The sequence below is a fragment of the Mya arenaria genome, chromosome 5, assembly GCF_026914265.1.
Source record: "Mya arenaria isolate MELC-2E11 chromosome 5, ASM2691426v1".
Taxonomy (NCBI): domain Eukaryota; kingdom Metazoa; phylum Mollusca; class Bivalvia; order Myida; family Myidae; genus Mya; species Mya arenaria.
In genome coordinates this window covers 33,982,216-33,995,427 of record NC_069126.1, presented here as the reverse complement: position 1 = coordinate 33,995,427, position 13,212 = coordinate 33,982,216, and the positions used below count along the sequence as shown (strand labels likewise).

At 36.9% G+C, this 13,212-nt stretch overlaps 1 protein-coding gene across 2 annotated transcripts; it reads left to right on the top strand.

Annotated features, from left to right (window-relative positions):
• The first annotated feature begins 1,325 nt into the window (after positions 1-1,325).
• Positions 1,326-12,946, top strand: LOC128235035 (uncharacterized). Of its 2 annotated transcripts, none has more exons than XM_052949727.1 (5): positions 1,326-1,382; positions 6,172-6,333; positions 6,721-6,861; positions 8,513-11,798; positions 12,372-12,946. In XM_052949727.1, exons 2-5 carry the CDS (start codon positions 6,238-6,240, stop codon positions 12,644-12,646), a joined length of 3,798 nt encoding a protein of 1,265 aa, XP_052805687.1. In that variant the 5' UTR covers positions 1,326-1,382; positions 6,172-6,237; the 3' UTR covers positions 12,647-12,946. The 2 variants fall into 2 exon arrangements, with proteins under 2 accessions (XP_052805687.1, XP_052805686.1); XM_052949726.1 differs by lacking the exon at positions 1,326-1,382 and adding an exon at positions 1,481-1,616.
• Positions 12,947-13,212: the final 266 nt, after the last annotated feature.

The following is a 13,212-nucleotide window of genomic DNA, read 5'->3' as shown; positions in this document are numbered from 1 at the left end:
ACACACACACACACACACACGCACACACACACACACACACACACTGTGACCTGTATCATATGACCATGATACGTTTGTTATTAATCATTATATTGTACGGTGATTGAAATAGGTGGTAGAATAGTTATACGAGTATACAGTCAAACTTCGTTGGCTCGAACACCCAGGGACCGGCGAAAATACCTAGAGCCTCGGAAAATACAAGCCAAGCGGGAATAGTTACCTTTCGTATAAAGAAATCGGTCTTTTTAATCTTGTTCGAGCCAACGTGGATTCGCGCTTATGAAGATTCGAGCCAAACGAGTTCGAGCCAACAGGGATTCGAGCTAAGCGAGTTAGAGCCAACGAGTATTCGAGCCAACGGGGGTCGACTGCAAGTATTGACTAACATATTCAAAATAGCCAATACACATACGAGGTAACTGCCTCATCACCTCATGAATGGTTGTTAAGCCTCAGGTTAAACGTGAAAACGAACACTCAGCATTAATCATACAAAATATACATTGGCTGCGAAAAATATGCTTGAAAAGAAGATACATTCGCTTTGTATAAAATATTTGCAGCCGCGGGTTTTGCAGCGGCGCGCCTTGCTCTCGCATCCTCTTAAGTTTCCAGCCTTTACAATTAATTTCTTATTAAAAAACAAAGGGCACCTTAGAAACAAAATAACGCACCCCTTTGACCTAGTTAGTTAACGACATTAGTATTTTCTCCAAAAGCCTTTTTTACCGTATACATGATTAGTTAATCCTAATTAACTGTGTGTGGGGGGGGAGGGGGGAGGGGTAGGTGCAGCCGGCGTCCCCTTACCCATTGAATTGTCCAAGGGTGGTAGTGGTATTCACTACAACTTCAGTAAATCTTTTAGTCAAACATCATTGATTTCATTCACTCTATTTGTCAGTTATTAATAACAAGTAATCCGACTAGCTACACAGTCTTAAGATGCATTTAACATGAGGTTTAACATGATTCATAGATCCAGGATTTGACGTTAGAGTTCGCGTTACTTAGAAGCGTAACATTTTGACCTTCGCCCAAAAACGAAACTTTGGTTTAAAATGTTGGAAAGGGGTATAGGAGTACCCCCCCCCCCCCCGATGTTTTTAACAATTTCAATTTAAAATGGTGCATTTTATCTGTTTTAAATACTTCTTTCTCCTTTATTAAAAAAAGTAAACGATTTTATGGGGTGTGTGTGTGGGGGGGGCGGGTTTCTTCACCCTGGATCCGCTAGTGTAATATGACCTCGGTCATACACTTATACTGAACGGCTGGTATCACATACGGTATTCATTATATGTACGTATATCAAAAGGTGAAGCTACTTGGCGAATACATACAGTGAATAAAATAGCTGGCTTATAACGAATTCACAGGTAAGTAACATTCTTAAAATCCAATATTCTTCATAAGATCGATGTTCAATCCGTTTCTAAACATAATATTGATTCAAGTTTTTAAACTCTTATTTGCGGGTAGTACTTATAGTTACTGTAGTTATTGACTTATCGACAATGAAGAGTTCAAACAATGACTTGTCACTTGTATAGTTTCAACTGGATTTATCAATAACAGAAAGAATTTCATCATATTGTTTTTAAAACTATGCGGTATGTATACTTTCTATTAATCTTACAATTAAACAATATTTCGTTATTTAATTGCGAGCCATTTAATAAAAAACTTACCATGCTTCTCAAGCGCAATTTCTATGAGGGCAAGTTGTAACCGAGATGATTTATATTCATAGAGTCACGACAGGGTATAACGAATATAACAGTCAGGACAGGGTATAACGAGTTACATAGTCAGGACAGGACATAACGACTATAATAGTCAGGACAGGGTATAACGAGTTATATAGTCACGACAGGGTATAACGACTATAATAGTCAGGACAGGGTATAACGAGTTATATAGTCAGGACAGGGTATCACGAGTTATATAGTCAGGACAGGGTATAACGAAATATGAAGTCAGGACAGGGTATAACGAGTTATATAGTCAGGACAGGGTATAACGAAATATGTATAGTCAGGACAGGGTATAACGAGTTATATAGTCAGGAAAGGGTATAACGACTATAATAGTCAGGACAGGGTATAACGAGTTATATAGTCAAGACAGGGTATAACGAGTTATATAGTCAGGACAGGGTATAACGAGTTATATAGTCAGGACAGGGTATAACGACTATAATAGTCAGGACAGGGTATAACGAGTTATATAGTCAGGACAGGGTATAACGACTATAATAGTCAGGACAGGGTATAACGAGTTATATAGTCAGGACAGGGTATAACGACTATAATAGTCAGGACAGGGTATAACGAGTTATATAGTCAGGACAGGGTATAACGAGTTATATAGTCAGGACAGGGTATAACGACTATAATAGTCAGGACAGGGTATAACGAGTTATATCGACAGGACAGGGTAAAACGAGTTATATAGTCAGGACATGGTATAACGAGCAATAAAGTCAGGACAGGGTATAACGAGCGATATAGTCAAGACAGAGAATAACGAGTTATATAGTCACGACAGAGAATAACGAGTTATATAGTCACGACAGGGTATAACGAGTAATATAGTCAGGAGAGAGTATAACGAGCAATACAGTCAGGACAGGTTATAACGAGTTATATAGTCACAACAGAGTATAACGATTGATATAGTCAGACAGGGTATAACGAGTTATATAGTCAGGACAGGGCATAACGAGTTATATAGTCAGGACAGAGAATAACGAGTTATATAGTCAGGACAGGATATAACGAGCAATATAGTCAGGACTGAGTATAAAGAGCAATATAGTCAGGACTGGGTATAACGAGTTATATAGTCAGGACATGGTATAACGAGCAATAAAGTCAGGACAGGGTATAACGAGCGATATAGTCAAGACAGAGTATAACGAGTTATATAGTCAAAACAGGGTATAACGAGTGATATAGTCAGGTCATGATATAACGAGCAATATAGTCAAGACAGGGTATAACGAGCAATATAGTCAAGACAGGGTATAACGAGAAATATAGTCGGGTCATGATATAACGAGCAATATAGTCAAGACAGGGTATAACGAGCAATACAGTCAGGACAGAGTATAACGAGTTATATAGTCAGGACAGGATATAACGAGCAATATAGTCAGGACAGAGTATAAAGAGCAATATAGTCAGGACTGAGTATAACGAGCAATATCGACATGACAGGGTAAAACGAGTTATATAGTCAGGACATGGAATAACGAGCAATAAAGTCAGGACAGGGTATAACGAGCGATATAGTCAAGACAGAGTATAACGAGTTATATAGTCAGAACAGGGTATAACGAGTGATATAGTCAGGTCATGATATAACGAGCAATATAGTCAAGACAGGGTATAATGAGCAATATAGTCAAGACAGGGTATAACGAGTAATATAGTCATGTCATGATATAACGAGCAATATAGTCAAGACAGGGTATAACGAGTAATATAGTCAGGTCATGATATAACGAGCAATATAGTCAAGACAGGGTATAACGAGTTATATAGTCAGAACAGGGTATAACCAGTGATATAGTCAAGACATGGTATAACGAGCAATACAGTCAAGACAGGGTATAACGAGTTATATAGTCAGGACAGAGAATAACGAGCAATACAGTCAGGACAGGATATAACGCGCAATATAGTCACAACAGAGTATAACGATTAATATAGTCAGACAGGGTATAACGAGTAATATAGTCAGGACAGGGTATAACGAGTTATATAGTCAGGACAGAGAATAACGAGCAATATTGTCAGACAGGGTACAACGAGTATTATAGTCAAGACAGGAAATAACGAGTATTATAGTCAAGACAGGGTATAACGAGCAATATAGTCAGGACAGGGTATAACGAGTAATATAGTCAGGACAGGGTATAACGAGTTATATAGTCAGGACAGGGTATAACGAGTTATATAGTCAGGACAGGGTATAACGAGTTATATAGTCAGGACAGGGTATAACAAATTATATAGTCAGACAGGGTATAACGAGTTATATAGTCAGGACATGGTATAACGAGTTATATAGTCAGGACAGAGAATAACGAGCAATACAGTCAGGACAGGATATAACGCGCAATATAGTCACAACAGAGTATAACGATTAATATAGTCAGACAGGGTATAACGAGTAATATAGTCAGTACAGGGCATAACGAGTTATATAGTCAGGACAGAGAATAACGAGCAATACAGTCAGGACAGGTTATAACGAGTTATATAGTCACAACAGAGTATAACGATTGATATAGTCAGACAGGGTATAACGAGTTATATAGTCAGGACAGGGCATAACGAGTTATATAGTCAGGACAGAGAATAACGAGCAATACAGTCAGGACAGGATATAACGCGCAATATAGTCACAACAGAGTATAACGATTAATATAGTCAGACAGGGTATAACGAGTAATATAGTCAGTACAGGGCATAACGAGTTATATAGTCAGGACAGAGAATAACGAGCAATACAGTCAGGACAGGATATAACGAGTAATATAGTCACAACAGAGTATAACGATTAATATAGTCAGACAGGGTATAACGAGTTATATAGTCAGGACAGGGCATAACGAGTTATATAGTCAGGACAGAGAATAACGAGCAATACAGTCAGGACAGGATATAACGCGCAATATAGTCACAACAGAGTATAACGATTAATATAGTCGGACAGGGTATATCGAGTTATATAGTCAGGACAGAGAATAACGAGCAATATTGTCAGACAGGGTATAACGAGTATTATACTTCAAGACAGGAAATAACGAGTATTATAGTCAAGACAGGGTATAACGAGCAATATAGTCAGGACAGGGTATAACGATTAATATAGTCAGAACAGGGTATAACGAGTAATATAGTCAATATATGGTATAACGAGCAATATAGTCAAGACCGTGTATAACGAGTTATATAGTCAGTACATAGAATGACGAGAAATATTGTCAGGACAGGATTTAACGAGCAATATAGTTAGAACATGGTATAACGAGCTATATAGTCAGGAGTATAACGAGATATATATTCGGAACAGGGTATAACGAGTAATATAGTCAGAACAGAGTATAACGAGCAATATAGTCAGGACAGGGTATTACGAGTTATATAGTCAGGACAGAGTATATCGAGCAATATTGTCTCTCTAAAGTATAACGAGCAATACTTTATATTCATCCAGTCAGTACAGAGTATTACTAGCAATAGTATACATTCATACAGCCAGGACAGAGTACAACTAGAAATAGTTTTTTTTCATACAGTCAGGGCAAAGAATAACTAGCAACAGTACATACTTCATACAGTGAGGGCAGATAATATCTAGCTATAGTGTATATTTATACAGCCAGGTCAGAGCATAACAAGCAATATTTTACAGTTCATTCGATCCTATTATATTGCACTTTATTTAGATATAAATTACATTTTTACTGCTCAACAACCATGACTGCAAGGAGTATAACCATACTAGTATAGGCATGAAGAATGATGAAAATGTAGCGTACATAGTCTTTTTATTCTGGTTCACTTGCTGTTACATTATAAAATTGACCAGTTGCCAAATTTTGCCATGGTATATTAGTTCATCTACTGGATACTTCAACGGTGTGCTTATTGAGAATTTACTTTGCAATTAGAAAACACTAATCTCCGTCTCTCTGTCTGACTATATTAAGTTTCAAAAATAATCTTATTGGACATCGGATTGTTTGATTAACAACTGGCGATTGGATAATATAAATATAGACAAAAGCGAGTTTATACTTTGATCGGCATATTTTATTTAAGCTTTAACACATTGACAAAGGCGAGTTCATACGTTGATCGGAAAATTTAAAGCTTTAACACATAGACAAAGGCGAGTTTAAACGTTGATCGGCATAATTCATGCTTTTATTCGTAGAAAAAAGCGAGTTTATACGTTGATCAGCATAATTTATGCTTTTACACGTAGACAAAGGCGAGTTTATACCTTGATCAGCATAATTTTTGCTTTTACACGTATACAAAGGCGAGTTTATACGTTGATAAGCATTATTTATATTTTTACACGTAGACAAAACCGAGTTTATATGTTGATCAGCGTATTTTAAACTTAAACGTGTTTTGAATATTTCAGAATCTTTCATTAAAATGTGAGGTACATTAGACGTTACACTTGAGGTGCCGTACAATCGTAGTAATAATGGACGTGCCGGATAGAAGACGTCGGTCACACGTAATGACTTCAACGGCAGCTGAGGATGGTGACTTTGTTCAGTTACGCATTTTACGGGAACAGGTAAGACACGTTTTATTTTGGTTTTAGACAGTTATAAATACAGTTAAACCCTGTTTGCTCGAATTTGTTTGGCTCGAATTCCTCATTGGCTCGAACTGGATGAAAACGACCTCTTTCATGATATTGAAGGTTAGCAATCCCGCTTGGCTCGAAATTTTCGAGACTCCGATGTATTTTCGCCGGTCCCTGGGAGTTCGAGCCAACGGGGTTCGATTGTAGCTGAATTATGTACAAAACGTTCTGATCCAATAAACTAACGACATGTAAAAACAGCGAATTGACGGAAATATTCCTAAGTTATCAACAAACTGATGTGTTTATGTTGTGTTTTGTTTTGTTTTAAATTGTATTCATTATCATTGTATCATGGTTTTATTATGTTTTTAGAAGCGTAAGACCCTCGAAGTGGTGAACCTTATGAAACCACCACTTTTGAAACGAAAGACCGAATCCACCATTGATCAAGTGGAAAAACGGAAACTTAACCTCAAGCTCTTCGACGCTATCAACGCAGGAGACATAGCTGAGGTAGATCTAAGTTATTTTTTAAATACATGATTAAAAGTATCGATTAATAAATCACCCTCTTTTAATTTGCACTTCTTTTCGTTTACCCTACATTTGCACGTTTCAGGCTGTCAAGTGAACTTCTTTTAAAAAGTAGGAGAACAGTAGGAATAAAATATAACAGAAAGAAGGAGAAAAGTAGGAAAAATAAGAAATTTGTACTAAAAAAGATATACATACCAGAACTTGGGCAGAACTTTGTATTACTCACGACATAAATTGCAAACTAAAATACATCTTGAAGGGACTGCATCGACTGGTTTTTTGACTCTCATACATCTTTCACCTTGGTGTGATCATGAAGTAAGCAGCCAAGGGCCCCCAGTCTTTACCCCCAGTCTGTACAGTTTCATCAAGATGAAGCCAGTCTTCTATGCACTCCCAATTGAAAAGATCTTACAAATAAACTACCATTTTCTAAGTATTGATATAAGGTAATTGTGCAATACACAACTTTAACCAAAATGTAGGAAATTTCAGGAGTTTTGGACCAAAAAGTAGGACAAAGTAAGAAGGAATAAAAAAAATAAGGAAAAGGTATATAGAAAATAAGGACCGCTTGACAGCTTGACGTTTAGAACGAAAATGTATGCAATACTGATATGGTTGAGTCTGAATTCCATTTTATGCTTGATTGTCCTCAGTGATTGATATACGTCAACATTACAATATTTCCAGCTCATGGAATACCTTGAATACATTTCGGATTAAAACGTCATTAAAAATGCGAACACTACAAGATATATGTCTTTATATGTTTACAATGCTTTTCTTCGACGTTCTGTCAGCACTGATGTAGTTGCTTGATATCTAGACAATACAATCATTTATATTACATATTCTGTTCTGCACAATATCTGCTTGTGAACTTTTTTTTAAATTTTGTACTTGTCACCGTTTCAATTTGTGTACAAACTCATGTGTTTTGTTTATGGTCAAAGGTTTATGTATTGCTGATACAGCCAATAAAACTTAAAACTCAATTAAATAGGGACTCGTTCATAGATTGTATGTTAGCAACGATTTTTCTACACTGTGTTGACATTCATTTTTGTTACGCAACTTTGATTAGCAATCACCAAACACCAACGGACAGATACTTACTTGAATAGAATATCATTAATCAAAGCCTTAATTAAAATTAATTTCAATAGCGTTTATAATTCGGTTCGTTTTCTGTCACAAGTTTAAAAACGTATCAATACAAGAGCTCTAATTTGAACCTTTAATTATGTTTTATCATTGAAACTGACATTTTGTTCACCGTTCACACTATTTGTGTCGATTTCTAACACTGACAAACGTGAACGAGTCCCTGTAATAAGAATTATAATCTGAATATTCTCATTGGATTATACAGTTCATTCATCAATACACTCAATGAAATCACTTAAGGCTTGTTTGTGTTATTTTATTAAAATCATGAATCTGTCCGTGTTTTCATTTTATTTTAAAACATCATATTTTCAGGCACGTTATAAAGATATCATTTTGATTTTTTATAACCATAAAAATAAATTCAAAATATACACCATTCACGGCGACGATAATTTAAAATGCCATAACTAAAACATTTTATTTCATATTTCAACTATTTTTATATTTTTTCTAGGTCGAAGATGTATTGGAAAAACTGAAGAAACTCGTGCCGATTCAAGACATTCGCCATCCGGACACAAATGAAAATGTGCTGCACGCTGCTTTGGCAAAGGACATGACAGAGTTTGTCAAGAAAACCATCAATTCTGAACACGAGACTATCGTTACGTCATTTTATGTTGTGAGGACATCTAAAATAGAGGGGAAAAGAAACCTTTTGCATATAGCCACAGAAAAAGGTGACATTGAAATGGTAAAATACTTGCTCAGCAAAGTAAGACGACGGGAAGAGAAGTTGCAGTTTATCAAGCAAGAGACAGTCATTGATATACAAGGTCAGCGTCCACGACTGTTTTCATGCTTACATTTGGCAGCCTTTTATGGTTTTTCTGACTTAATTCGGTTATATCTGGATGAGAAAATAGACGTGAATCATGTAAATTCAAAGAAGGATACTGCTCTTCTTTGGGCCTCGAGGTGGGGACATATCGACACTGTCCGCCTTTTGCTAGAAAAACGAGCAGATCCTGATGTTAAGAATGACAAAGGTTCTACAGCCTTGTATTGGGCTATACGGTACCAGTTTCCGAAAGTCGTTGACATTCTACTGAAAAAGGGGAAAGCAGATCCTTGCACGACGCGAAAAGTGGGACTTGTTGCACCTATAATAATTGCGTCGGCCTATGGAAATGAAGAAATAGTGAAAATGCTGCTTGACCATCCAGCTGTTGATGTGAATTTGAAAATCCGTGGTGGCGATACAGCTATTCACAATGCGGCCAGGGAAGGTCATTCAGATGTGCTAAAAGTATTAATTTCCAAAGGAGCAAACTTCGACGATCAGGATGAAGTTGGGGATACTCCATTGCTTCTTGCAGCCAAACATGACTTCGTCCATGTAGTCAATGAGCTTTTATTACAAGGAGCTGATATCAAAGCTAGGAATCACGACGGATGTGATGTTTGGTACTACGCCATTGAAAACGACAGTACCACACTTATTCAGTCTCTGATGGAAGAAAACTCTTTGAATGGCATGGCCGACAGAAACCCCTTATGCATTGCGGGTAGCGCTGGGCGTTGCGATAAAATCCAGTTCATTCTTGACATGAATGTTGATCCGGGTACTACAGACATAGACGACAACACATTTTTGCACCACGCAGCCATGAACAACAAATACGAAGTCATTGAAAAGTTTAATTCCAAGTTGTCGCTAAATATAAAGAACAAAAACGGTGACACCCCATTGCATATTGCGTGCAAGAGTGGAAACGTTCAGACTATTGACGCTTTGATAGATGCCAAAGCTAAAGCTGATATACAAAATAGAAACGGCGAGATCCCGCTTCACCTCGTAGCACAATCAGAAAGAATTACTCCAGAGACAGCCAGTCATCTCATTGACTACACAATCAAGACACATGACTGGAACAGTCTCAACGCAAGAGATTACGCTGGAAATAACGCCCTACATGTCGCATGCAAGCATGCAACAGCTGGCGTTCTGTGGGAATTCAGACAAATCAAAATCAGTGAAAGAGATACTAACGGTTTTACCCCTTTACATGTGGCTGTAAGGCCGGGACAGCCGGAAATCTTACACATGGCGTTAGATATATTTGAAAAGTCAAAAAGAGATGTCAGCATCAACGAGCAGAGTTTTGGAGACGGGGAAACGGTTTTGCACCTTGCTGCGGACCAAGGTCATTCAGACTGTGTTGAAAGATTAATTAAGCTTGGCGCGGACATCGCATGCGCTGACTGCAATGGAGATACCGTTTTGCACCGACTAATTAAGCTTTGCGTCGACGATGAACAGAATACTCATAGGCATCTTAAAGTCCTTGATGTTATTATGAAAGGTCTTGTTAGATGGTGGTGTATACGAAGCATGCAACCCTATCCAGATAATAAAGATGATGAAATGTACAATGAATTCAAACGAGAGGCATTTCATTTTGCTGTGTACCATTTGTACAACAATGACGGGTTGTCAGTCCTTGATCAGGGTTTTAAATCGGCAATACCGGCAATTATTCAACAAATCCTATTGATGGAGGATGTTACAATGTTTGAGCATGATGGCTGTTCGTCGCTCAAAATCACATTCGATGTTACAGGCTTAACTCCGAGGACTAACGAGGCAGATGTAGATGAAACTCGGAGAGATTCTTCCAAGCTTCCTGGAGCTCTAGGGAAAATTTCACCACTTATTTCCTCAAAAGACGGAGATATATTTGAGAAAAACAATACCAAAACGATATCTTCAGATAACGAACACATCAATATCTCTGCATTGGAAATTCTTGTGAAAAACAAATCAAACAATGTAACGGCCGACATTCTTGATCTTCCTCCAATAAAAGCAATTGAAGAGTATTACAAGTCCCTGGTTTCACTAACATTTACATTTCTCATGGTTTTGCACATAATTTACATGAGCCTCTTTACATATGTTGGAGTGGATTTGTGTAAACAGTTAAGAGTAGAAGAAAGCAAGCTTGGTGCATCTGATCCGGAGACCCTCTTAATGTACATAGTTGTGCCACTGGAACCCGTTTTTATCATCCTATACACTTTCTACACGTTAGGGAAGAAAATGGTGCTCAAAGAGTATGCAAGGGAATGGAAAATAGAACAAACGCAGGGCATCCATAAAGTCAGAAAGATCGTATCATACCTCGTTTTCCCGGCAGTCTGTGTTTCGTATTCGGCACTGATATTTGCGTGGATTGGAACATTTACAACGAGATATGCAAGACAGGACTACATTTTATCAATTTCCCTGTGTGTTGGTTGGCTTTTGACGATTTCATTTACACGAGGAATTCGTCCCATTCATTATTTCTACAAACTGTTGCTGAAAATGGTTCTCAGGGATATTACACGATTTATGTTTGTTTATTTGTTTGTACTTATGGCATTTGGATTTGCGTTTCACGCTTCATTTCAAGTGTCGGACAGCGTATCAGAAATGTATGCTAGCCCAGCGGAGACGCTGTTTGTTACATTCAATATGATGATTGGGATGGGAGATATTTTTGACGAAGATTTTGAAATTGGAATGGCCGAAGTAGGACGATCGTTGACTTACACGAAGATTATGTATCTCTTCTACATAATCCTTTCAACGATCATCCTGTTGAATCTACTGATAGCCATGATGAGCGATTCGTATTCTATGATCCTTGCGGAGAATGAAGTAACGTGGAGAATCGAATCGATAAATCTCGGGTTGGACATTGAGACGAGTATGCCATTCGTTCGAAAACTATTCAGGGTTAAAATAACAAAAGGTAAATATCATACTTGTATATCATCTACCTATAATAAATTACTTAACTATAATGTGATATACAATGTTTCAATCAATCTAAATTAAATCTTTTTGTGTTTGAATAGTAATATTTATATATATATTATTAAAACAAGCATTGCTTAAAGATGCACTCTTACTCCCAAATAAGATGTACTACAATTAATGCAATTGTTTGAATTTACCGAAAGCGATGAATACATATGTAAAACAATGGTTCTTTTGACGGATATCGTGTTTAGTTTGAAAGAAATGTGCAGAAATACGTTAGTTTCACTTTATGAGACGATAATTGATCACAGTAAATATTTTAGCACCGACCAGTCATTTAATATTTGTGCGTTTTCAGCTTTTAAATACACGGTTACAATATTTTTATCAGTAATCAATATTTTACATAAATGAATTATTTAGTAAGAAGTTTATCACTCATGTTTATTACTCAAAGTTTATGTCGGTAATACATGTGTATGCATTGACTTTAAATACGAGTGTCTCTTTAACAAATGCGCACTTATATTAATGAACAGTTTATTCCCATTTCTCTCTCCAGGACACGAAGCTCTAAACAAACCGTGTTTGGATAACCGATGGACGCTTACAGTTGACGAGAGAGACTACATAAACTGTATGCGTACACTTCACAGTCGGCAGATTGCAAACACCGATTACATGTCTAACAAACTGGATGAAATGAATTCTGCAATCAAGCAAGCAAACGAAAGGATTGTAGCTCTTGCTGCTAAATTTGACGATAATGACCAAACAAGAGGCAGACGTAAATCGAAGAAAAAACATTCATTTAAGGAAAAATTGTTTGAGAAGTAGGATTCATACATTTTGAAATTATTTGAGCAGTGATTAGTTTCAACCATCAAGACTGAAGAAAAGAATACCAAAATATATATTTCTTTCAAACTTTCAAAATAGTTTTAGATGCAGAGGTCATGTAACTTTTTCAAACGTCATATGCTAAAATAGATCGTCTTTATGATAATAGACGTTGCTTTTGATTTGTTTCATGAATTTCGTTCGACTCAACTCTCCAAAGAAAGCATATTCTACAATATTGACATACTCAACACTGTCTGAAATAGTTTTTTTTTATATTCATGTTAATTACTTTGGTTTGACCTTTATATATATATAAATATATATATTTACAGTTTTGTTTTACTAACCGTGTATGTTCGTGTTTGCGTATTTATTATCATAATGATTACCATTTTGCAAACCATGCGTATAGCAATAAAATATCAAGTCATATCTCTTTGTTTTTACCATGCCAAAATTAAAACACAATACCAGTACAAGCACTAGCTCATGTAAGGGGGGGTCACCCGGTGAGCGCTGACCTCCCCCCCCCCACGGCTATCCCTTCATTTTTAATGCCC